Source organism: Talpa occidentalis, unplaced genomic scaffold (genome assembly GCF_014898055.3).
Source record: "Talpa occidentalis isolate TD23 unplaced genomic scaffold, MPIMG_talOcc4v2.1 talOcc4.9, whole genome shotgun sequence".
Classification (NCBI taxonomy): domain Eukaryota; kingdom Metazoa; phylum Chordata; class Mammalia; order Eulipotyphla; family Talpidae; genus Talpa; species Talpa occidentalis.
In genome coordinates this window covers 95,784,237-95,811,195 of record NW_023605305.1, presented here as the reverse complement: position 1 = coordinate 95,811,195, position 26,959 = coordinate 95,784,237, and the positions used below count along the sequence as shown (strand labels likewise).

At 45.7% G+C, this 26,959-nt stretch overlaps 1 protein-coding gene across 1 annotated transcript in view; it reads left to right on the top strand.

Moving 5' to 3' along the window:
- ABCA4 (ATP binding cassette subfamily A member 4) overlaps positions 1-26,959 on the top strand; it is a 131,532-nt gene that overhangs the window by 98,193 nt on the left and 6,380 nt on the right. The window contains 18 exon segments of the mRNA XM_037500828.2: positions 1,038-1,132; positions 4,265-4,297; positions 7,107-7,212; positions 7,332-7,406; positions 7,661-7,830; positions 10,025-10,208; positions 11,769-11,884; positions 12,887-13,034; positions 14,518-14,641; positions 15,018-15,147; positions 17,617-17,737; positions 18,158-18,220; positions 19,297-19,403; positions 20,429-20,570; positions 24,593-24,727; positions 25,460-25,563; positions 25,643-25,728; positions 26,399-26,405. Of these exon segments, the coding sequence (XP_037356725.1) occupies positions 1,038-1,132; positions 4,265-4,297; positions 7,107-7,212; positions 7,332-7,406; positions 7,661-7,830; positions 10,025-10,208; positions 11,769-11,884; positions 12,887-13,034; positions 14,518-14,641; positions 15,018-15,147; positions 17,617-17,737; positions 18,158-18,220; positions 19,297-19,403; positions 20,429-20,570; positions 24,593-24,727; positions 25,460-25,563; positions 25,643-25,728; positions 26,399-26,405 (1,946 nt within the window).

Here is a 26,959-nt window from a genome sequence, read left to right as displayed (position 1 = left end):
TGGCCAAGATCATCACTTTTTACTCCTTCAAAGTCTGATTCACTCCCAGTCCTGGATGCATTTTGAAAGTGATTTGTGCATTGTAGGATCCTGTCATTCTGGTCACAAATTTATTGTTTCAGCTGTATGCCAGGCACTTTTCTGGGTGCTGGTGACACATAGGTAACTAGTCAGGAAAGCCCCTGCTCATGGAATTTATGTAACAGAAAAAACAAGTAAACAAAGCTCAAAAAACCCACACACACAGGTAAACAGATCAATAGGGAAAACCTTCAGAAGGAAATGATGTGAAAATAATACACTAGTATGTGATGATAGAGAGTGACTAGAAATAAAAAACACTTTCTGAAGAATAAAACTTGGGCTGACTTGAATAATAAAGAGGAGCCATGTGAGGTTGTTCAGGTAGAGCATCCTAGACAAAGGATCAACCAGGTGCTAAGTTATAATGGGAATGAAAGGTGTTGATTTGAGAAACTGGGAGAATAGGTGGAAAGATAGGGATGAGGGGGCAGAGGCAGCAGGTGAGCTCAGAGAGCCGGGCAGGCCCAGACCATGCGGGCCACATCAGTCTCGGTAATGAATTTATATATGATCCTAGGGTTTACTGGAGTGTGATTAGCCACGTGACTGGGGGGTGGGGGTCTCTGATTTAAATTTTTAACGTTCTGTCTGGCTTCTGGGTGGAGAATGGATTTGAAGAGCTAAGGGTGGAATCAGGGAGACCAATTTGAAGGGAGATTTAGATGGAGGCCTGGGCTAAGGGGTAGTGGTGGAACCAGAGAGATGCAAATGGGTTGGAGATTTATTTGGAGGCAGAGCTATTCTATGTTGTCCATGAATTGGAGAAAAGAGAGGGATCAGAGATGACTCCCATATCTTTGATGCAGGAACTAGGAAGACCCAGAACTCGCTGAAAATTTAGAGTTTTCCCAGCAGTGAAGCCCATATATAATTTCTGGAGAAGAACAAGCAGTTTCAGAAACTGGAGTGCCTCAGATTCCAAAGTAATTAAAATGAATGTCTTATTGTCTCAGAGAATACAGCGCAGCACTGAAGTCCTGCAGGACCTTACCAACAGGAACATCTCTGACTTCTTGGTGAAAACATATCCTGCTCTTATAAGATATAGGTAAGGAGAGACCCTTTCCTACATTTCACCTGGCCCCCTATACACAGTATGAACTAGGAACAGAAGATAATTTCTTGTCATGATTTATCAAGTCAGAGCAATGAACTTTTTTCTTTTTCCTAATTTGAAAACTTCATGCAATAGAAAAAGCATTTAAGGTATATGCAAGTAAAATACAGCTTAAGATATATTTTTTTGCCTTTCATTTAAACCAAGTAGTCATTTTTTGTATTGAAATAACATTGCATTATAATGTAATATAAATTATGTTATATAAATAATATATAACCTAATATAAATTTCAGGTGTGCATCACTGACATTCCACATGGTACATACTTCATTAAGTTCACTGCTAAATATCCAAATCCATCCTTCACCATACCAGTTGCCCCCTTTTATTCAATTTACCAGCCTCCCCAAACTGACTAACTTGTCTTATAGTCCAAAGTTTATTTTTTCTTTAGTTAGCCCACCTGTTTGTTTTCCCTATATACCATATATGAGTGAAAACATATGTTGGTATTTGTCTGACTTATTTCACTAAGTGCCCTCTAGATCCATCCATGTGTTACAAATGCTATTGTTTTTCTTGCCATTGGAAGTCCAGTTCCCAAAAATATCTCTAAGGTTGATATAAAGGAACATATTGTCTATTTTCTTCTATATATCCCATTTTTAAGATCTTACATCCAAGTCTTTAATCCATTTTTTAATTAATTTTTGTATATAGTGTTACATAATAGACTAGTTTCATTGCTTTGCATGTATTGGTCCAGTTTTGCCCCTGAAGAAACTTTCCTTTCCTCATTGTAAGTTCTTGGTTCCTTTGTCATAAATTAGTTGTCCATATGCGTGTGGTTTTATTTCTGGACCCGTAATTCCCTTCCATTCAACTGTGTGTCCATTTTTATTACAATACCAAACTGTTTTAATTATGATTGCTTTGTGGTACATTTTAAAGTTGGGAGCATATGAGATCTCCATTTGTGTTCTTTTTCTTGGGAATATTTTTGCTATCACGGATCTTTCATAGTTCCAAATAAATTTTATAGTTCTTGGTTCTATATCTGTGAAGAATGCAGTTGGGATTTTGATAGGCATTGCATTGAATATATTACTTGAGGTAGTATATTCATTTTATTTTTTATTATTTTTTAAAGATTTATTTATTAACGCATACAAGAGCTGGGGTGCAGGCCAGAGATGCAGGGTGTGAGAAGACTCACCAGAGACAGAGTGAGGAGCGAAACAGGCAGATTGACCAACGCACACTGCTGAGGAGAGCAGTGGGAGAGGCAGGAGAGGTTTGCTGCACCATGTGAGTTTCTCCCTGGCTGGCCGGGGATCGAACTCATGCTGCAGAGACTGCGGATTGCTTCACAGTGTGGCGCCCAGGGAAGTCCCAGTATAGTCATTTTAACAAGCTAATCCTTCTAATCTATTTCACTGATATTTTGGGTTGTCTCTTTGAGCTCTATTTTGTTATTCTCTAATTCTATTATCTTCTTCCATCTACTGACTTTTCATTTTGCTTTTTCTTCTTTTAGTTCCCTTAAGATGCAAACTTAGATTTATTTTTAATTTGCAGTTCTTCTTGTCTTCTGGGATAGAAAGCCAAGCAGCCTTAAAGTCTAACCCATGTACTAGTCACAGTAAAATAAGAAGACATTGAACTGATCCAGCAGTGCAGTCTTATTTTTTAATAGTTATAAAAGAGACAAATTTTAGAGGGAGGAGGGGTAAAGGAGAAAAGGATAGAGGATAATGACAGAAGCAAAAGGTGGAAAGCGAGATGCAAAAGAGGAGAAAGAAAAAAAATTAGATCAAGATAAGATAAAGGCAAAGTGACAGTGTCTAAATGAACCCAACCTGGTTAGCTGGGTTTACTATACAATCACCTTCTGTAAATTATCATCCATATCATCACTACCCTTTCAAATACCAATGAGCTCCTCTATAAGTGCCTACTCTCTCATTCTGCAGATGCTCTTACCAGCCCCAACCTAGGATGGAACAGGCTTCAGCAGCCCACATCAGAGCAAGCACCTTAACAAAAACTTGCTACAGAAAAGGGATCCTAGGGATCCCTGATCCAGACCCCACATGCTCTGGAATTTTCATTAAAAACATACTAATTTTAGCAGTACTTTTAGTTGCTTTCTATTTCAGACCATGAACAAAAGACAAATGGACTCAGTTAACGAGTTAACTGCAGATGGTGAACACATGGCCAAGAGAGCAGTTAGTAAAATGAAGTCCACCTAAGCACAAAAATAAAAGCAAAGTGCATAGAATTTATACAAAAAATGCAATAACAATGCCCTTTATGAACTTTATTCTTAGCAGCAAATTTGTAATATGGAATTTTATGGATTTTGTGCTTGATAGTTGGTGACAATGATACTTCATGGGTCTGAATTATGAAGTCTAGAGTTAGTACCTGCTCCATTGTATGCAATATTGTAAAGTTCATTCAAATGTATGTACTTACGTACTTATTAGCAGTCCTACTAAGAAGCTAACATGCATACACATGCACAGGCACACACTGGATAAGCCAGCAGCTTATCTTTTGCAGGAACCTCCACAAACTTAGCTCTGAGTAACATCCGCTCTTGGGAGTTCTGAACTCTGAGTGTATCACAATGAGCCTCTCCTGAGTTTCAGAGAGAGTGCAAGCAGCAAGAGAAGACTCACTTTGTCTTAGGAGCATAGTGGGCCTAATATGGCCCTGTCTATTGAACAATTCCCAGAACAGTAGGTGGTTATTAGAGCCTCACTTGTGCAGGTGGAAGAGAGCTGCAGTGTTCCCTCCACACTGGCATGGTCATGGCCATATTTTCTAGGTCCAGATGGGACACACTGATCTGACAAACGACCTGACAAACAGGCCACCCAGAATGACCAGCATATGGATGTGACTAAGGGAGCTAGTGGTGGAAAACATCAGTCCTTTCTCTGCGTGTGTATTCAGGCTCTGCCCTGGATGAGGGTGTTCCTCATTGCTTGGCTATCAGGAAATGCAAAATGTCCTTTGAAGACTGAGACACCCCAGTGAATGTTTGGGAAAGAATGTTAACATTACTACTGTATTTGTGGCATTCATTATATGTTTCATTTTGACTTTCAGCCTAAAGAGCAAATTCTGGGTCAATGAACAGAGGTAAGAAGCTATTTCTTTAAGAATTTAAATCTAAAATGGATTCATTTAAAATAATTGTTCATTAGGGCCTCACCGGTGGTGCGCAGCCTCTGCAGTGCTGGTTCAATCCCCGGCCGCCAGGCAAGTGTCCCACATGGCGCGCAGACCTCTCCTGCAGCCCATTGCTCCCTTCAGCAGCATACTTCGTCACTCTGCCTGTTCTACTCTCCACTCTGGCTCTGGTGAATTCTCTCATCCTCTCATACCTCTGACTGTACCTAGTGCTTGCATAAATAAATAAATAAATCTTTGAATAATAAATAAATAAATAAAATAATTGCACATTAAAGTCACACCTTAAAGCCACATGGATGGACTGTTCTACATGTGCTCAGAAATTCACAAAACATGTCCTGAAGGATATGTAGCTAAGGACACCCTGGACCAGAAGATGTTCAGCAGTAGATCTTAAGAACATAAAAAGAAGGTGGTGTTCTACAGCATTTTTACCCAAGGGAAGTTCTAAAGCCCAAGGGAGGTTATACTCCATAGCACAGAGCATAATAGTTTAGGCTGCTGCATGAAAGGCTTTGGAACCTAAGCTCTGGCCACTCATTGGCCCATTCATTTTAAGCCTCTGGTGTCCGACTCCCTAGACTCAGCCCCTTCCTGAGCCATGCCATAGACTCAAGTGGTTCCAGAGATTTGGAGTCTCCTCCAGGGATATGCTAGATGTAAGCCAGCCTTGGGCTTCCCAGGAAAGTGGTCTCTAGAATGCAGAATTGATGTTGACTTGACTTCCTAGGTAGACTCTAAATCATAAAAGGGAAATCCCACTTTCAGAATTTCGCCCTAGAGGGAAGCATAGTAGAAAAGGATCAGGGGGACAATTTGAAGCCTCTGAAAAATAAAGCTCTCCTCCTCTGTTTTGCCAAACCAGCAAACTAATTTTGTTCTATTAAGAATTTTGGCTTTTATCCTGCCTTTGAAGGATTTTCAGTCAGAGAGCAGCAGGCTGTTTAGACTTCTAGAACAAGGTGGAATCTACTGTAGGGGTGGAAAGGAAATTTCCCCCACCCTTCTGAGTTCTTAAGCTAGTCCAGCAATCAAATTAACATCAGACAAATTAACAGAAGAAAAGAATTAATTTCATATGTGTGGAGAATCTACATGCATATAGATTCTAGGGTAAGTGGGACAAAATGAGAAAGTATATGCTGAGCTAAGAAATGCATGGGACAGGAAGTCTGGAGCTTTAAGGAGAAAGGAGGAAGACTCACATGATGAGAAGGTAATTTGTTTAATGATGACAAGATGCTCTGCAATAAGATGTTTGCCCTGCTATATAGATAAATTCTTAGAAAGGTTATTTCTGATAATAATCCTAATTTTGGGAAATACTCCCACTTTTCATTCTTCTAGATCATAGTGTTTCTTGTGAGCCTGCGGGTCTTGATTGGCTTTAACTCAAAATAATCAAGCTGCATGCCAAAGTGATAACATCTGTGGAAAGCCTGTTCCGAGCAACTTGGGGAAGCCTGTCCTTCAATGGATTCCAGGAAGAGACACCCAAGACTAGATCCCGGTTAAGAAGCTAGAAGTAGAGTGAAGGCAGGAGATCGTGCAGGTCTACCTGGGGCCGGGACGGGGTTGAGAGGCACTGAGAGAGGAGAGTAATACTGTCTTGGTTATGTTAAGCTGAGCCCAGTGCTACCAGAAATATCTGCAAAAAGAATCATTCATTGGTGTTGGGGGGAGAGTCAAGTAAGACTTAAAGAGATGACATAGGACAGATGAGTTGAAGTTGCCCAGTCATGGGGTGCTCTGGAAGTGATTCAACAGGGAGAGAAAATGCCACTCAAGGGAAGGGGTGCAGGAGGTGTGCAGTTGGAGAGGTGAGCTCAGAGACTGGGATCAGAAGTGATCAGGACTTCATCCTGGAGGCAGAGAGGAAGCATTGAAAGTTGATTTGCATCAGGAAAAAGGCAAAACTTGCAAGTTGACCTTAGATCTGAGTCATACGGCAGGGGCAGGGGCGGGGGAGGAAAGAAGAGGGTCAAAACAGGGGAGGGAAGAGCACAAGGGACTGTGGGGATGGATCACAGGTGCCGTGGTGGGGGGAGAACTACAGACACTACATCTGAGGGGAGAAATCAAATATTGTACAAAAATGAACAACTGTAGGGGTAGGACTGGACCACTGTGCAGGTTTTCTGATCCCATGCAGACCGAGTAAAGGAGGAGTCAGAGTCCTCAGCGGTTTTTTGCAGGTCTTTTATTGGGGTTCACCAGGCATATGGCAGGCCGGGGTGCTGGGGGGCCGGGAGGCTGGCAGTCCTCCCAGCCCCCAGCAAATCCGCACTCTCTCTGGGCTCTCTGGCGTTCTCTGCTTCTGCTTCTTTGCTTCTCTCATCGGCTTCTTTCTCAGCTTCTGCTGGCGTCCCCGTGACGCCGCCCTTAAAAGCACAGTCTTAGCTCAGCTGAATCCCATCTACCTATGCCCACACCCTATTCCAGGTGCCCGCCATCAGGCATGCATTCAGGACAAGGATCCATCGTCTATCCTGATGGCAGAAGGGCAGAAAAGCCTGACATTTTCTTTACCTTACAACAACAATGTAAGAAAAAAAAAAAAAAGACAGAAAAGGGAAAATAAATAAAGTGAAAATTTGAAAAAAGAGAAAAAGTAGCTTTGTAAAGTGCAGCCACGTCATTTGCTGGTGCCGACAATCCCCCTAAAGTACACATCTCCCAGGAGAACTGCTGGCAAGCAGGGTGCACCAGGCCCTGAGTCATATCACTGATCTGAGGACTTCTGTCCCCTCCTCAGGTACGGAGGAATTTCCATCGGAGGAAAACTCCCAGTCATCCCCATCACCAGGGAAGCACTCGTTGGATTTTTAAGCGACCTTGGCCAGCTAATGAACGTGAGCGGGGTATGTAAACAGGCTGGGGATTTCACTAGAATTTTCAACTTGCCAGATACCAAGAAACAGAAATTAGCATGAGCGCTGAGGAAAAACAACCCTCTTTCTTGTTTATGTTGATTTTCTAGGGTCCCATCACCAAAGAGGCCGCTAAAGAAATGTCTGCTTTCCTGCAACATCTAGAAACTGAAGACAACATTAAGGTATTGGCCCTGCCCCACCTGACCTAGAGTTAAAAATTCACGCAAACTGGCAATTTAATTTTTATTTCCCCAGCTTAATTAAAAATATCATCCCTCCTGTTGAAATCTAGTGTGGAATGTCTTGCAGCTGCCAAGCCCTCCTCTTCACATTCCTTTTCCTGCAGCTCATTTTTTTAGATCACTGTTAGTGCAGTAACTCGGGTGTTACCTCTCCTCATCACCTGTAGCACAACCTGAGCCTCGCCTTCCCCTAGGTGTGGTTTAACAACAAAGGCTGGCATGCTCTGGCCAGCTTTCTCAATGTAGCCCACAACGCCATCTTGCGGGCCAGCCTGCACAAGGACAGGAACCCGGAGGAGCATGGCATCACCGCTATCAGCCAGCCCCTGAACCTGACCAAGGAGCAGCTCTCAGAGATCACAGTGTAAGGCCCCGGGCCCCAGCTTCACAGCTTCCTTCTTAACTCCACCCTGTGGGCCTTGGAGAGGGTTTTCACTGACATGAGTTGCTGGGTGAATGGCACAGATGAGCGTCAGACTTTCAAATGCTTTGTCTACCAAACCATTGTACAGTCCCCCTCTGCCATTGTTTGAAAAGTAAGTTTATCTTTGGTTCCTTTCCCTTTTGGCTGTTGATAACAACTTACTCCTGGAGCTTATACAAATATTCTCCTTTTCAGTATGCAAAATGACTGCCAGGAACCAGGAAAGTTCAGTGAGTCTTTCTTCACTCCAGCAGTAATTACCTCAGATTCCAGTCATTTCCCACAGACAGTCAGGATTTGGGGATGCTAATAGTTCCTCACCTTCCTCAAGCCTCAGCTCCTGCTCACAGGTTCAGGCAGTATGGACATCAGTCTCTGCATGCTGTAATATGTTTGCTCTGTGCAAGGCCTGTATCTAGTGGGGAGTCCTTTGTCAGTGCAAACTTCCTTTTTTTTTAATTCTTTTTTTTAAAGATTTATTTATTTATTTATACAAGAAGCAGGGCACAGGCCAGAGGCGTGGGAGGGTGAGAGGACTCACCAGAGACAGAGCAGGGAGCAGATCAGGCAGACGACCGAAATACATTGCTGAGGGGAGCAGCTGGCAGGCAAGACAGGAAAGGTCTGCCGCGCCATGCGGGACTCTTATGACCAGCGGGGATTGAACCTGTGGACAGCTTCACAGCGCTGTGCTCAACTGCCTGCGCCACCAGGGAAGGCCCAGTGCAAACGTCTTCTGGAAGGCTGTCAGGGTCCTTGTTTTCCTGCCCCGGTGTGGCTACCTCAGCGTGCTACTGAACATGCCTGTGTCTGCTGGGACTTGGGCCCTGGCGCCTTGGGGGCTCCCTCTGGACACTTCTGGGGCCTAAGGCAGGAGGTTAATTTTGACTCAGCCAAATTTCTGTACCTCCTGCCAAGCCTTTTGAATCTGAAATATGAAACATGGGTTCTCCGTGGTTATAAAATAGTATAGATTCATTAAATAAAGTATATAGTTCTAAGAACTTATTAACTGGAACCCTACATAGTATGGGGTGTTTCCTCTAGACATTTATGTGTGTTTCCTTCCAGTCATTTGTCCTGTCCTGACTCTCTGTGTGGATTGTGCTACCTGTAATTTTGTCGAGCCATGACTAGCACGTGTGGTCCCTCTGTGGGTAAAGGATGGTCCTTTCTCCAGCGGGTGCTGCCCACACCAGGAGTCATGGTGTATGGTTCAAGGTGGATTTCAGCCTCCACACAACCCTTAGTCAGATGCCTCCTTCCTGTTTGATCCAGGGAAAGGCAAATAGAGCCACACTGCTCTGTAACTGTCTTGTTCTCTTTTCACTTAAATTTATTATGTACATTTTCCCAGTTTGTGATGTACATCTTGAAAACATTATTTAACAATATAATAACTTTATTTTTTTATTTTTTGAAGATTTATTTATGCATTCAAGAAATGGTGTGCAGGCCAGAGATGCAAAGGGTGAGAGGATCATCAGAGACAGAGTGGGGAGCAGAACAGGCAGATCTACTGAAATACACTGCTGAGGGGAGCAGTGGGCAAGACCAGAGAGGTCTGCTGTGCCATGTGGGTAGCTCCCTGGCCAGGGATCGAACTCAGGCCACAGTGGCTGGCAGTAGCTTGCTTGATAGCACTGAGAGTTAACCCCTGCACCACCAGGGAGGCCCGATAATAACTTTATTTTAACAAAATAACTTTCATAGACTATATCGCTATCTACTTACAAAAATTTAAGAGAATCTAGAGACAAATTATTAGCACTAATAAGAACATTGCAATTTATGCAATTAATATAAAAGTCCATCTCTATATACCATCAACAAATAATTCGAAAATGTAATAAAATTTTTCTAGATTTTTATGTTAACATGGAACAATAGTCCATGTAACATTTATTTTAACAGTCAATATTAACATGAACAGAAATTCTCCAAATAGCCACTTGACCTTGATCCAATTTGATTTAGACAATTGAGTGGAAAAACAAGCATCGGGCAAGGGAAGGGGATTCTGGAGGCCGTTACCTGGGGTTGGATGAGAGCTTCCCAGAGCTGGACTTTGTTCTTCTCCTGCTTCTAGTCCTCTTCCTTCACCTCTTTCTCCCTATACCCCGTCTTGCTGCAGGCTGACCACTTCAGTGGATGCTCTGATTGCCATCTGCGTGGTTTTTGCCATGTCTTTCATCCCAGCCAGCTTTGTCCTTTATCTGATCCAGGAGAGGGTGAACAAAGCCAAGCACCTCCAGTTTGTCAGTGGTGTCAGCCCCACTACCTACTGGCTGACCAACTTTCTCTGGGACATCCTAAGTGTCAAGTCACGGCACCTCCCTTGACTTCCTGGGCTCAAAGTGTGTGGGCGCCTGTGTCGGCTGTGAGGGGACATTGCAGGTGGGACTCTCACACTGCCAGGGCTGCTGAAAGGGGCTGTGCCGAGAGTCTTGTGCCTGCTGTCCCCTGATACCTCCTTAGAAAGTCACAAAACTAGGACCCCCAAGCTGGGGAAGGATGTGAAATTCAGCAACTGCCGAACAGGAGTTCTACACTGAGGAGGTCTGCAGACCCATGGAATAAATCCGTACTGCAGGCATGAGGCTGGCCTTGCTGGGCATGGAGCTGATGCTATGGGAAGATCTGTGTCTTAACAAGGTTTTAGCAAGGTTTCCCTTTGTTCATTTATTTATTAATGCCTGTATGGTTTCTGTGTTGATAGACTATAATCCAATACCATTATTATTTATAGTGATGCTCAATTTATCCTATTGGGCCAGTGGGGTCCCTTCAAGCTGCCGCCTGTCTCCCTGATGTGTGTCCCTGTTCAGTGTGAGCATCTCCATGCCCTCTGACACGCAAGACATTCCAGGCTCACTCCCCAGCCCTAGCTGGGAATCAACCATCTCCCCAGGGAGATGGCTCCTTTTGGTAGAAAATGCTCTCAGAAGCCAAGATGTGGCTGTTAGAGATGTTCACTGCCACTGGGGTCCTTAAGGTCCCACACCTTAGTGGAGAGGCCTGGGATGTGTGTATGAACAGGTGTAGATATGCACAGGTTTACACATACATTTTTGTCTACTGAACATCAGGTGCTCTAAACCTCTCATTCCAATTCAAAACCACCGGGCTCACTCTGGTTTCTAGTAATTCCTTGAGTGAGAAATTGGTTTCTATTTACCCACCTGAATAATAGAACTGTATGTAGTAAGTCCCCTCTATCATCACTACCTCCTCCCCAACATGGACTCCCTCCTCTCCCTGCTGCAGCTTCCCCTGCATGGAGCTCCTCCTCATTCTGCTCTTCTCTGACAACCCCCACCCCCACCAGCTCAATCTCCTAAAGAACTGTGGGACGCACTCTTCACCCTTCTCACTTTCTCATTCTGCTTGGGACCACTGTGACTACTTCCCAACCCCACCATGGTTGCCCACGTCTGTCCCAACTGAAAGCTTTAGGACTGAAGTGTATAGGAAGGGACAAATGGGAGGAGATGAAAGCATGTCATCTGTGTGAGCTTTGCAAGGCCAAAGACTAGTTTTAACTTTTTCTGAATTCAGAATGCTTAGAAAGTAGAATTAACAGGATTTCATGACCAATTAGAAAGAGTGCATGAGAGATGAGACAGAATTTTAAAATTCATTCTTTCAAAAGAGATAGCCTGAAGGTTCCCTGTGCATGAGATGGGGCTGAGGTAGATTAAGAGGACTAGAGGGACTAAGGTCAGCTTAAGATGTGTTTGCTAATCAAGAACTTAATCAGACAGTAGAGTCAGAATCCCAGACCACATGTGCCAGAGGAGCTGAGCCAGCCCTCACCTGACAAAACAGGTAACCGATCCAGAGAGGTCAAATCCTGGCTCTGCTCTCCTCTCTTCAAGATGAACTATGCTGTGAGCGCCTCCCTGGTGGTGGGCATCTTCATCAGGTTTCAGAAGAAAGCCTACTCCTCTCCAGACCACCTTCCTGCCCTTGTAGCTCTGCTGATGCTGTATGGGTGAGTTGTTTGGGTCATCAATTGAGGCCACCCAAAAGGAACCAGGGGAGGGGCATGCTCCCCTGACAGGAGAGCAGGGTTTTGGTGGCAGTGCTGGCACCAGTTTAGCTCAATCCCCTTCAGGGGCTGAGACTGAAAATCAGGAATCTTTCTGTTTCTCACACATGGAGGTATTCCTGAGGCCCCGTATATTAAGGGACGATGGAGATGCCTCACAGAATCTGAAGTGTGGCCTGACCCAAGTCTGGGAATTGCTCATCCCCATATTCCTTCACTCAGCTATGATTCTCATTCCTCTGTGGCCAATCTCTCCATCTCAGTGTGTACTGACCAAGAGTTACTTGCACATAGTAGAAGATCCCAGCTGAAAAGCTGATCCTGAGGTAGGGCCAGAAGATGACACAGTAGAACATAGAGGAAATCTTGCAACTTTATATCCAGGTTTACAACCTACTATATCCATAACTGTGGAAAGTCATTCACCCTCCCTGGGCCTCAGTTTCCCCATCTGAACATGGCAATAATGATACCTAGCCCTCCCTTTGGCATAGTAGAGTCTTGCCAGAGCAATGCTCTCCACTCATCTCCCTTGGAAACAGAGAATTTAGGAACTAGCATGACTGTGGTGCATGTGCCCCTGTGGACTGGGGAGACAAGCCTGTTGGGAACACAGCTCTGCTTAGCTGATGCAGACAGAAGCAGAAAGCATAGCAGGGGGGTGAATCCTCCCATACATTGTTTAAGGCTTATTAATCTGCAAAGCACATTCTAAGCCATCACGTTTGCTCCTCACAAAACTCCATGATGTGGTCAGGGCAAGTGTTAGTATCTCCATTTAAAGATGAGAAGCAAAGATCAAGGGATGACCTAGCTCTGGTTCCCAGGACTCCTGCCAGTTTAAATGTGTCACCTTGGTGTGAGGGGAATGCGTTCTACCTCAGGGTACAGCAGGTGAAATGGAAATTCGAGTTCCATCCCACCAAGTTGTGTCATTTCACACAGATGGGCAGTCATCCCCATGATGTACCTTGCATCTTTCCTGTTTGATGTCCCCAACACAGCCTATGTGGCCTTGTCTTGTGCTAATTTCTTCATTGGCATCAACAGCAGTGCCATCACCTTCATCTTGGAATTATTTGAGAATGATCAGGTAAGCATGACTTTCTTGGCTTCCTTGTTTGATCACTAGGATGCTGGAGAATACCCGAAGCCAAGCAGAGCCATGAGCAAGTGTTTGCCTGCATACACTTAGAATATAAATGACTATAATTCCTCTCTCCCTCCATCCTTCCTTCACTCATTCTATCCTTTCTTCTTAACACCTTTCCTTCCTTCTTTTTTGCTTTGAGCTAATTGTTCATTTATGTGCCCTGAGAATCATGGTTATCTGAGCTCATTCTGCAGGGTATAAATAACCTACCATGATCCTAAACATTTAGATGTGTTTACTCCTTTAAGAAGGTTTCCTTGGAGACTTTGGATATTAGTTTTAGTATACACATGTAGGTAATGAATTCATGTCAGATATATATCTCCCACTTTCTTACATAAATCATAATCTACTAACATAAGTGCTGTACAAAAAGTACATCTTGGTGACAGGATTAAGAATGTATGGTCCTAAATGACTTATTTTTATGAGCGCTAATGTCCTATTGTCCCAGCCACACCCTAGATGTCCCCCTGGTCAGATGAGGTGATGTGAGCGAAGGTGTAAAAACTAAACAGGAAGGAGGTGATGGATTAAGGATGTGTCAGATGGAGTTGATGGCACTTGGCATCTCCTTCCTCCCTCTTGGGCATTGTTCTGCCCAACACTCCAAGGCTAAGGCAGCATGCAAAACTAGGCACTGAAAAGAAGTTCCCCCCTAAACTCCCCCACTCAACAGACTGGGCACCAACTGGGATGGGAAGGTCCGTGGGCAAGGCATGTCCATCACCTGCTGTTCACCTAGTCAGTCCTCTCAACTGGGTAGTGACAGCAGCCCCTGGGACCTGAGGGAAACTGGGGGTTTCTGCAGCATCTGTCTACCTGATCCCCTTTTCTGCTGGTGACAGCAGCCACTCACAGCCATAGCTACCTAGTGAGGAGCTGAGATCACTGCTGGGAGAAGCTCAGGGCCTCTCTCCCCTTTGGTACAAGCTGGGTTAAGAGAGATCCCATGAAATAGCCCCTGTCTCAAGTGACAACTCATGGCTGTACCAAGGAAGAGAGAGCCCAGGTCACAATCCCACCAGCGGCTACACTTCTGCTGACAGATACCCTGGAGAACTTTCAAAGTGTATAATTTCAAAGTGAGTCTGCAGTGAGGGCCCCCTAGTAGATGACAGGAGAGCCACTTCTCTCCAGAGTCCCACAGGTGCCCACGGTCAGCTAGGGTTTTATGAAAGCAACTTGGAAGTTCCTCATAGACATCCAGTGCCCTGGGCATGGTAAGTCTGTAGAAGAGGCTGCCTAAGAAGCCCCTCCTGTGAGCACTCCAAGACTCCCTTATCTGCTTAAAAAAGTCCTCCTGCTGGGCCCCCTCTGTCTTCTTGCTGTCCAGCCCCAGGAAGGTATCCAGGCCCACCCTGCTCAGGAGAGCCAGTGGGTATGGCCTTGATACCAACTGTCCTGCTCTCCTGAGTTTCAGACCCTGCTCAGATTCAACGCTGGCCTGAGGAAGCTGCTCATTATCTTCCCCCACTTCTGCCTGGGCCGGGGCCTCATTGACCTGGCACTGAGTCAGGCTGTGACAGACGTCTCTGCTCAGTTTGGTAGGTGGCTATTGGGGGTGGTAGAGCGTATGTCTGGGGACTCCAAGGCAGGGAGGGCTATAGTGGGGGTTCCTAGGTCAGCCCTGCAGCTAGGAGTGGGGTGGGGACCCCTGACTGATCTGGGATTGCCCGGCCACCTGGGAGGGACTGGGATGCTGCTGTTCCATGATGGAGGAAGGGACTTCACAGGATGAGAGGTCAAGGGCATGTTTCTACTTTTCCACATTCCCACTTGAGGAGTTAAGTTGAGCCTTGCGGTTGGCTCTCACTTAGCCCTGTGCGGAAGGCCTGCTCGAGTTAAGTCTAGTGGAACCAGATCTTTCAGGGCAGCTGGGGCAGGTGGAGTGGATTTATTTCCCGTGGCCTCCTTCCCCAGGTGAGGAGCGTTCTTCAAATCCATTCCAGTGGGACCTGATTGGGAAGAACCTGGCAGCCATGGCGGCAGAAGGCATGGTGTATTTCCTCCTCACGCTTCTCATCCAGCGCCACCTCTTCCTCACTGGACGGTATGTCTCTCCCTACAGGTGCCAGGGCAGCTCCCTGCACATGTCCATGGTCTGAGCTTCACAACTCTGGGGTCGTCGCCTTTCTTTTGATCTTTACTCCAGCGTGTTTTCTTACATCCTGAGAGCCCAGTTTGGTCTGAATAATGCAAGAAGGGGAAACACATTGAAATAGGCACCTTAAAACTTGTGCAGAATCTCATCTTTCACATATTTAAATACCATATATCATTAGTTTCTATTAGATATTTTTTAGATTTATTTATTTATGCATACAAGAACTAGGGGACAGGCCAGGGGTATGGGGGAGGGTGAGAAGATTCACCACAGACAGAGTGGGGAACAGAACAGGTGGATCTACTGAAATACACTGCTGAGGGGATTGAACTTGTGCTGCAGTGGCTGCTGATAGCTTCATAGGCTGTGTCTTAACCCCTTGTGCCACCAGGAAGGCCCAGATTCTATTAGTTTTGATGAAAATTATTATATTTAATCCTCCTCATTTATTCAATAGATAATTATTCAAGTTAAACAGGATAACATCACAAATGACATTGGTTAAGGGGTATTCAAAGTACTAAGAAATAGATCTACATCTCTGCATTCATGAGAAAGTAGACACAGCAGGTGTCAAAAATAGGTTGATGAACTAAAATAAATGTTCATTTAACGTGGGGGCAGGGCAGGAGGGGGTACTAGGGAGTGATGTGGGAGGAGAGCCAAGTGGGGAGAGGCAGTGACCGTGGGGTGCAGGGAGGTGATTGCCACCTCATTCTATCCGACCAGCTCAGCAGTGGCCCCAATCAACCCTGCCCTTCTTCCTGGGGCTCTTGTCCCAGGTCCTGCCTCATTCTGCTGTGGGCACTCAGTTTCCCGAAGGCAGGCCTTCTGCGATCCAGCTTGACCTTTACTGGGTTCAATTCTGCAGCCTGAATGGCAAATCACTGGGCCCTCAGGACAAGCTTTCCTGGACAGTGTCTTGTTTCTTATCCTTTCATCCACTCAGGCAAGTCTGGTCACATTTAAATAGAAATTCCAAGGTCTTGTATTTTAGATTTTGATCCACGGGACCTGCATTGTTGGAAATGAATCTGCCTCTCTACTCACAGGGTTGTGAGGATTGAATGAGAAGTGGTGTCAACACCCTCTGAATAGAAAGGCAGGATCAGGCAGTCGTTCTGGTGATGGGAAACAGTGGGAGTAATTGCTGCCCACAGGGTGCTTGGACCTCAAGCCCATCTCTGTGGCTCTTACCACATCTTTAAAGGCTTTGTGGGAGGGGAAGGAGCTATTTACCAAAACAAACTTAATAGCCTCAAAGTCAGATGCCTCGACAATTGAGTGAGCCCTGCCTGCATTAGCACTGAAAGAGAACCAGAGAAGCATGACAGTTTCTGATTCCAGAAGCTCACAACCCTGTCTGCACTGACAGGCATTCAGGAGAGAGGAGGCTGGAGAAAGGAAGGCAGAGGATATGACATGGGTGGCTGAGAAAGGTGGGGGGCAAGAAAGGGTGAGGACTTGGGACTTAAAGCTGAGGGCTTAGGGAGCTGTCACAGTGCTTTAATCAGGGCAGTGACTTAGGAGGCCAGACAGGAGCCCATTCGTGCACACAGACAAGCAACAGTGGTGGCCTGGACAGGAGTGGGACATCAGGAGATGGAGAAAAATAGGTTGATGGACTAAATCATCGGAATTTATTAGACAGGACTTAGTTATGAACTGTATATGGTAGTGGGGAGAAGGGAAGACTCTAGATCAGTATGGTCAGGGAAGATTTCAGAGAAGAGGCTGGGTATGGGAGGATGGAGAGGATTCTGTTTGGCAGATCAGAAGGAAGAGACCACTGGGGCACTTGCAACACTGGTTGCAAGTTAGGCACAGCCAGCCTTGAGCTAGGGACAGGGTAGACCAAATGGCTGGTGTAGGAGATAAGTGGGAGCACAGTTGGGAAGAGTAGGTGGGCCCGATTGCAGGGTTCTGGGGTTCCAGCTGAAGATTTGGGGCTTAAACCTAAAGCTGATGGGGAAACATGAAAGGGTCGGGATGTTGGGTGACCTGATGAAGAAATAGGAGGCTTGCTTGCTAGTGCAACTGCATACTCAGGGTCTACCATCAACAGGGTATTTCAGTGATGATGATGGCTACCAGGTTTTAAGTCTTGACTTTGCACCAGACCCTGTACCAAGCTCCCTTTCACCACATTCCTGTAAGGAAGACACTGATACCTGCTCCCTGTCCTGTGGCTGAAGGAGTGAAGTTGACAGATTCAGAGACATGTCAAACATCAGACATAACTCAAGTGCGCTGGACATGAGTGCTTGCTCTCCGCCTGGTGGCTGTCCTGAGAATTCAAGCCTGGGGGGTGCTAGGTCAGGCTGGGCAGTAGCCCAGAGAGGGAAGAAAGTAAGCACAAAGGACAGTGTCAGGGATGCGTGACCACCCCAGTCCTGTCCCCTTTCCTTTCTCTAGGATGGCCGAGCCCACTAAAGGATCAGTCATAGAAGAAGATGATGATGTGGCTGAAGAAAGACAAAGAATTACTAGTGGGGGAAATAAAACTGATATCTTAAGACTAAATGAGCTGACCAAGGTAAGGGAACAGGTGTAGTGAGGAGGTGCCAGTTAGACCCGCAGGTGTCACAAAGCTGTCATTTGCCTTCCGTAGAATAAGTGGTCCATGCAAGGAATTAGTTTCCTAATTTCAAATGGAGTTATCATCGCTGAGTTAAAATTGCCTTCTAAGAACATCTGGTTCCAATGTGGTTTCCCCAGTGTTCACCTAGAGAGACATGAGGCCTCAGCGGGAGCCACACCAGCAAGCACCAGTGGCACCTTTCCCCGTTTCTGCCCAGTGGCTCAAAGGGTACTCTTCGGGATCAGAGCCTTTCTCTGAGCACCCCTATCAGTGTACCCTTCTTGTGTTGATAGCTTTTGCCTAATATTCTTTGCTCACTCACTCTTTCCCCCTCCCTGCTCTCAGTTCTCATCCTATATTCTCTGGATCTTGCAGATTTACGCTGGAACCTCCAACCCAGCGGTGGACCAGCTTTGTGTGGGGGTCCGCCCTGGAGAGGTGGGTACTCCAGACCACACATGAAAGGACTTCAGAAAATCAGCTCTCTGTATGTCTCTTCCCCCACCACTAGCCAGGAGCATTCAAATGCAAGTCACATAGGTCATCTAAGTTTTTCTAGTAGCCCCATGAAGAAAGTAAAAAGAAAACAGATGAAGGTAATCTTAGTTATTTCTCTTATCCAGTATATCTAAAATGTTATCACCTGAACTTGTAATGACACATTATTAATGAGCTCTTTGCATTTTCTTTTCATTCTAAATCTTCAAAATCCATTGACAGCACGTGTCAATTTGAATAAGGTGTTTCCAGCAGTCAGTAGCAACTATAGGAGAGGAAAAACTCTCTTTCCTATTACCCTCTGAGGGCCTGGGTTGGGCTCTGTAAATTGAACTGACAAAAGACTGATGAAGAAAAGAAAAACAAAAAAAAAAAGGAAAAGAAAACCAGAAGTTTGTTAGCTTGTATGTTGTGAACACACAAGAGTATCAGAGAGGAATGACTCAGGGCTGGTGAGAGCTGGGCTTCTGTGCCGTAGTAGCCAAGGAATGATGCATTTTCAGAGAAGTGACAGGACAGGGAAAGGGACTGTGAGTATGTAGGGCGGAAATTGCAGGAAGGCTGCCATATGGAAAACTAGTGGGAGATAAAGGCTAGTTAGTGATGTTTATTGTGCAGTTCCTGTGGTGTCATCTCCAAGCTGATGAGGGTCTAAAGTTGTCTCCAGTGGTTAGTGTCTGTCCTTTACAGTAGAGTGGTGAGATGGGGGACAATCTGGGGACAAATTTACATAAATTACACATTTCTATCCTGCATTTATGCAAATGGGGGAGAACAAAGAGTTTTTCTCGTACCTGCTGCTTCTCAGTGGCCTTCAGATCAAATCATTCCTACACCATAGTGGCCTGTTTGGGGATGGCATGTTCTGCCTGCCCTTGCCACACATGCCTGGTAGCCTCTGTAATGGAAGCGCAGGTCTAAAATGCCTCTCTGTAACCCACATACTTGCCCCAGGACCCAACATTCTAGGCCTTTTTGAGCTCTCGGACAAGGCAGTTCTTTGTGTTCTCCCTCAGTGCTTCGGCCTCCTGGGAGTGAATGGAGCTGGCAAAACAACCATATTCAAGATGCTTACTGGAGACACCGCAGTGACCTCAGGTGATGCTACTGTAGCAGGCAAGAGGTGAGAGTCTTGCTCGTCCTGCCCCAGGGTGTCTTTCATGGCTTCTGGCTCATGTCCCTGTCCCAGCACAGGGAGGGTGAAAGCATCAGACCCTGTAAGATCTGTGCAGAGGGCGAGACCTCCCCGCAAGCACAGTCCACAACATCCAAAACACTGCCCTTTGGCAAACTTATTTGAACTGTGATTGTAGAGATTCATCTGTTCGCGTGGAGTCTTGGGGAGCTCTTGGCTGCACTAAGTCAGTGGTTCTTCATCTTTTCGGGGCATGGATTGCAGTGAGAATCTGATGAACACTTGCACCTTCTTCCTATAAAAATGCACCATTGTGGGCCTCCATGGTGGCGCAGCGGGTTGAGCGCAGCTCTGTGAAGCTGTCCGCAGCCTCTGCAGTGCAGGTTCGATTCCTGGCTGGCCAGGGAGAGTCCCACATGGCGTGGCAGACCTCTCCTGTCTCACCCGCCACTCCCCTCAGTAGTGTATTTGAGTCTGTCTGCCTGTTCTGCTCCCTTCTCTCTGGTGAATTCTCTCACCTTCCCGCACCTCTGACCTGTACCCCAGTTCTTGTATAAATAAATAAATCTTTAAAAAAAATGCACCATTGTGCCTGTTACCTCCCCACTGTTTTTGCAGTTTCGGGGGAATTTACTGATCCATGGAGCACATTTATGACTCTGTAGGAGCCCCGGGGCCCCAGATGAAGAACCCCAGTGACACAGCACCCTTTCTCTGCTCAACTCTCTAGGTGGGGTTTGAGGGGCTTTGGAGACCTTAGTCCTCATTGGTTTTCTGTGCTAATGATTGACTTTGCCAGGCTAAGGAGATTTTATAAAGAGAAAACTGGTGTGTCCCTTGGATTTTGGAGGGTACCTGCTCCTCTTATTAAATGTGCACATTTCTCAAGCAAAATGTGAGATGAGAAGAGTCAGCTTCTTCATCTTGTTATCAGAAGCTTCTCCAGCCCCAGCTCTGTGATCACCCCTCTGTGATCACAGCAACTTGCTAATTGCTGTTGCTTCTTCCTGCAGCATTTTAACCAACATCTCTGAGGTTCATCAAAGTATGGGCTACTGTCCTCAGTTTGATGCAATTGATGACCTGCTCACAGGGCGTGAACACCTCTACCTCTATGCCCGTCTTCGAGGTATACCACCGGAGGAAATTGAGAGGGTAAGAAATGGTTTTTGTGGCCATTTAGGAAATTGATAAACCATCAGATGATCTCATGAGAGTGATTTACTTAGATGAAGAGCTGGAGTATGCTCTCTATCTACAATCCGCAAATGCTTACCAAGCACCTACTATGTGCCAAGTCTTGTAGCAGTGAACAGAACAGACAAAAAAAATCCCTGCCTTCATATCTCACAAAACCATGCATGTATTTGTTCTTTTTTAAAAAATATTTATTTATGCATACAAGAACTGGTACAGACCAGAGGTGCAGGGAGGAGGTGAGAGGAATCATCAGAGACAGAGTAGGGAGCAGAACAGGCAGACTGACTGAAACACACTGCTGAGTGGAGCAGCAGGCGAGACAGGAGAGGTCTGCTACACCATGTGGGCAGCTCCCTGTCTGGCCAGGTATCAAACTTGGCTGCAGACAGCCCCATGGCACTATGCCCAACCCCCTGCACCACCAGGGAGGCCCCACTTTTTTCTTCAACCCAGCAATCTCACTTCTGGGAATTTGCCCTGAAGCAAACACCTCCCACAGTACAAAATGCATATGCATAAAGTGATGATCCTCTGAAAGACCAAGAAGCATTTCACTGCATTTGTAATCACAAAATATTAGAAATTACCTAAATGTTCAGGCATGGAAGAGTGAATAATTTATGGTACAGGCACGCAATCAAGTTTTATGCAATTGTAAATTATTAAAAAAAAAAAAACAGGGAGTTCTTTCTAAGTGAAAAAATGTACAAAAAAACACATGTAGAATGCCCCTTTAATGTAAGAAAGTGGGAAAAATAAGAAAGCATGCAGATGTCTGCTTACCTTTATAAGTAGAGACTCAGGAAAGATAAATCTGAAAACAGTGACTGGTGATCAAACAGAGGGATGCAGGAGTGAAGAACACACCTCTCAGGAGATGGCCTAGTATAGTTCTGACTTTTGGAAGCAGGTAAATGTTTGATATATCCAAAAAATAACATTCACACAATAAGAATGGGAAAGGGTAAAAGTGAAAATAGAAAGGAAATCCTAACCCTGAAAACAAACTGAAACAAATGAATTCAGCTTTATTCAAGTAAATGTCATGACATAGAAAGGGGAGAAGAGGAATCACTGCTAGCCCAACCTCTGAGTCTACCACCTCAGTCTCAGTGAGGGGAGCACAGGGAAAGAACTACAAACAAATTCTGGGCTCTTTATGCTTTTTTATAGTAGCCTGGCAAAGCAATTCTGAAGTAACTTTAGATGTGTTACAGGATTTAGTTAATGAATAAATACATACATGTTGTTGGGAGTCAGAGTTCTCACTGTGGAAGAAGAGACATGCAAATATGGGAGGGGAAAGCAAGAGAAGATCCCTGTGGGAGGGACTGAAATGGGAGATTGTTGTGAACTCACACAATATCTCTCTGCATGTGTTGTGTGCATGCAGGTGCACAGGTGAACGGGTGCTCATGTGTATTGACATCTGCCTGCATATGTCCATGCACACATATGTCTGTGGTCATGTATGTGTGTGTCTGTCCTCTGAAAGGCCAAGAAACACAAATACCCCGATTGTCATGAGCGTGTTTAGTGCTGACATTTTGGTCTCCAATACCAATCCCCATTGAAAGGAACCAAGACTCCTCAGATAAATGACAAACTCCAGGACTAGAACAACAGAATTATAAAGCGAACCTGCAACATCTAATCATGGCAGAAAGCAAAGAAATACTTTAATTAAAAAACCACAGAACGATGGGGGGGGTGTCTCAGAAGGCAATCTCAGGGCCTCCCCTGGTGGCACAGCAGTTGAGTGCTGGGCTGCAAAGCTGCTTGCAGCCTCTGCAGCGCCAGTTCTATCCCTAGCCACTGGTGAGGGTCCCACATGGCGCGACAGACCTCTCCTGCCATGCCCACTGCTCCCCTCAGCAGTGTATTTCCTCGGTCTGCCTGTTCTGTTCCCCGTTCTAGCTCTGGTGAATTCTCTCACCCTCCTGCGCTTCTGACTGTACCCAGTGCTTTATAAATAAATAAATAAATCTTTTTTTTTTAAAAAAAAGAATAAGTCAACAATTAAAAAAAAAAAAAGAAGAAGGCAATCTCAAAAGGGATCCCCAGGGTCAAATAGGCACAACTTGAGCCTCAAAATAACTCAATACCATAGTAAATTATAAAACCATGACCACCTCCCTGGTGGCGCAAGGGTTAAGACACAACCTATGAAGCAATCTGCAGCCACTGCAGCATGAGTTCGATTCCCGGCCAGCCAGGGAGCAACCCACATGGCGCAGCAGACCTCTCCTGACTCGCCCACTGCTCCCCTTAGCAGTGTACTTCGGTCAATCTGCCTGTTCTGTTCCCCACTCTGTCTCTGGCAAATCCTCTCACCCCCCCCCCCACCTCTGGCCTGTACCTCACCTCTTGTATGCATAAATAAATAAATCTTAAATAAAATAAAATAAAATAAAAAAACCATTGAGGGGAAAGTGGGAATTCATAAGTTCATACTGTTGAATAGATAAACAGGACAAAACCGAGGGTTCTTGCTGAAAGATAAATGCTGAGGGCCAACTAATTAATGAGAAAATCTTGGCATTGGGTAATCATTTTGCAATGATCATAATAAAGACTGGAATGGTTGCAAAATCTAGGAGAAAAATTTTATGAGAAAATATGTGTGTGGTTCAAAAGAATCTCCTTCAAGTTGTTAATTGGTTGCAATGGGGGAAGCATAATAATTTTACAATGGAGAAATTAGATGACCACTTAACTAGGTTATCAAAATTAGCCTCATCTATGAGGAGCAGATGGACATATCCCTACACATGATACCCTGAGAAGGACACACACACACAGAGAGAGAGAGAGAGAGAGAGAGAGACAGAGACAGACAGACCTAGGACCTCACCTAAGCAATACTCTAGCTGGGAATGTGTAACCTGAATTTTGTCATGAAGAAACATCAAAAAACTCCAAAGAGGCACATACTCTTAAAATATATATATATACAGGGACAGTATGCTTCCAAAGTGTCAAAGTCATAAAAGACAAAGACTATGGAAATGTTCTCATCACAGAAAACTATGTAGACACAGTACATGAATATTGAACAAGCTGGATCTTGTATTGAAGAGAATATAATATCAGGAAAGACATTATTGGGCCACTTAACAAAACCAAACATAAACAGTTGATTGACAATATATTCTGAATACTATTCATAGAAGTATTCGGAAGATGGTAGATAAAGGTATCATGTTAAATACACTGACATTGGTAACTGTGTGTGATTATCATTGTCAGAGACAGTTAAGAGATATGGGTTATAGATATATAAGACACTATCCCTATTTTCATATTTTATTTGTAATCCCTGAAGTATTTAGAAGTGAAGGGTAATGATGTATAACTTAACTCAAATGGGCTGAAAAGTGTGTGTGTGTGTGCGGGCTGAAAAGTGTGTGTGTGTGTGTGTGTGTGTGTAGAATGAGTGTAAGAGAGGAAGAGAGTATCAGGTTTATCAGTGTTCCTTGTGCTAATGGTTCTTACACATTTCTATAAATTGGACTATTCCAAATAAAAAGTTTAAAAGGAGCGTACATTCTAGCAGGGCAGACAATAAATAGAAACATAAGTAGTATATACAGAACATTGGGGACTGAAATGTCCTTAGGTGAGAAATAAAGCCGGAAAGAGTTGTCAGGCTGGGGTTTGCACACTGAGGTGGCTGGAGAAAGGCTCACAGAGGCAGCAACTTCTCACTGAAGACCTAACGTTGCTGAGAGAGGCGGCTGTGCACATACAAGGGAAAGAGCTTTCCAGGCAGAGGGCCCAGGAATTGCAGAAGGCAAAAGCGTGGCGTGTAGGGGAGCTGCCACCCCTGATACATGTGGCAGAGAATGAGACTGTTTCAGCCTCGCTGGTTCTGCCATCATGGGGTGTGAGCTCTAGGAACCAGGCTTTGGATTGGTAGAGGTTTGAGGTGTTTGCTCATCTATCTGTCCTGAATGAGATTTCTTTCTCTTTCCTAGGTTGCAGACTGGAGTATTAAGAGCCTGGGCCTGTCTCTCTATGCAGACCGCCTAGCAGGCACCTATAGTGGGGGCAACAAGCGGAAACTCTCCACGGCCATGGCCCTGATAGGCTCCCCAACTCTGGTGCTGCTGGTAAGGCCACCTCGACCTGTGAGGACAGGGGAGACCAAGGGTTTGAACCAAGTGCAGCATCTCAGTGGAGGGGTCAGCCCACTTAGGAAGTGCAGCTGTCTGTCGCTGCACCTCAAGCTGCTCGCTGGGAACACTCCGGCTGGGTGGCCATCACGGCACATCCTTGCTGCGTTGCTGGGATGTTACCTGGAGGCTGCAGGCCACAGTGGGGACAGCCAGCCCCTCTGTGGAATGGTGTCTGGTCACAAATGACTGCGCCTGAGCACGTCCACATAGTCTGCAGTGGCCCGGGGCTCTGGCTGCATCAGAGGCTCATGTGACTCTGACTGGAGTGGAGCCATCCCCAGAGGCCCAAGTTCATGTGGTGGGGTCCATGAGGACAGGGCTACAGAACATGGAGGGGCCACAGGAGTCCTCTGGGCGCTCTCCTGCCTCCTTGTAAACTTAAATGTAGGCTCTTTTTTCTTTTTAAAATGTCATTTGACCATTGCCTTAATCAAGTAACCCATTTGTGGCTGAAATGCCCTAGAGGTATGCATGATGTTTCTTTACTGTCCTGACTCACCTTCAGCAAACCTGGGCTCCTGGGCCTCACCAACTGGGAGTTGACTTTGGGCTTTGTGAGCCAGAGAGCAGAGTGGCTTGGAGGGAGTTGGTCAGGAGGGTGCAGAAACTGGGGATGCAGAAACTGGGAGCCACCAACTCCAAGCTGCGCCCCCTGCCTCCCCACAGGATGAGCCCACCTCAGGCATGGACCCCCAGGCACACTGCATGCTGTGGAGCACCATTGTGAGCATCATCAGAGAAGGGAGGGCCGTGGTCCTCACATCCCACAGGCAGGAGCTCCCTAGGGTGGGGTGGCATGGCTGGGCCAGCAGGACCTCCCCAGCCCTCACCTCCTCTCTCACCTCACAGCATGGAAGAATGTGAGGCCCTGTGTACCCGGCTGGCCATCATGGTTAAGGGTGCCTTTCAGTGTCTGGGCACCAGCCAGCACCTCAGTACAAGTAAGGAGATGGTGGGGGTCCCTCCACTACCTCTGGGGTATTCAGCCAGGCATGAGCTCTCTACTAACACTTGGGTGGCTTGTTGTCCCCTCATCCCAAGGGCACCTGCAGGTGGTGGCTGGGCCTCATTCTGCAGCAGCAGATGGAGAAAGCAGTAGTGTTGAAAGAAACTCCTCTCCAGTGGTTGAGATTCATGAGTTTGCAAATGGAGGGGTGGGGTGTCCTGATCAGAGTGCATGCAGAGCCTGATTGGGATGAGGAAGGATCACTACCCCTACCTCATTATCCCACCACTGATCCCAACAGATCTAAGACCAACGACCTATTTAATGAGTCCAGAGTCAACATTAAAATGATTAGGAGACCAAATGGCCTGAGAATCAACTTGTTTTTCTGCCCTGTTTTATCAAGCTTTTGAATTTGAGAAATGACCATGTATTAAACAACAAACCAGCAATACCAATGACCTGAGCATTTACACATTGTAAATGCTGTAAATGATGAGTTATTAATAATAGTGGTTGAACCAAAGCTGACAATCAGTTAAAATAGCATCATCATAGTAGTGCCATGCTCCCTATGCTTTATAACTGGCAAAGGGTGGAATTATAGTTATCACTCATTTATCCAACACTTTTGAGATCCTAAAATACAGAAGCCACAGAGTCACGGTGAAAGGAACAGCCCAAGACACCCCTGATCTGTGCAGAGATGCTTCTTGAGGTACCCATGGGACTGCACTGCATAATACACACCATTCTTCATATGCTCAGGGAAGATAAAGGATTCAGAGAAAGATCTAGTGGATTGGCTAATGGGGGAAATATTTGACCCTCGATTTCTTCAGCACCACAGCTTGGACATGGCACAGACATCAAGGGGGTACTCCAGCAGGTGTGGTCACCTGACCTGTGCCTGTAGCTTCCTCTGTTCAACTGCTGGGGACACAGACATTCCCTGCTTCTCTCTCTCTCACTCCCTCATATCCCCACTTAGAGCGGGTAAGAGGGGAGCATTCCTTACAGGAAGAACAGTCGATTTTCTGCAGAGGGACTAGTCCTTGAGCATGGAGGGAGCGAGGGAGCGTTGGAATAGTTATAACTGACTCAGTCTAGGGTGAGTAAGAGTGCAGGGAAGCCAGGCAGCAGCCTTGTACATACTCCCTGGTGGACCATTCTTCACCCCCAGGAGGGTGACCAGCTCACCTGGGGAAGAGAGGAAGGGA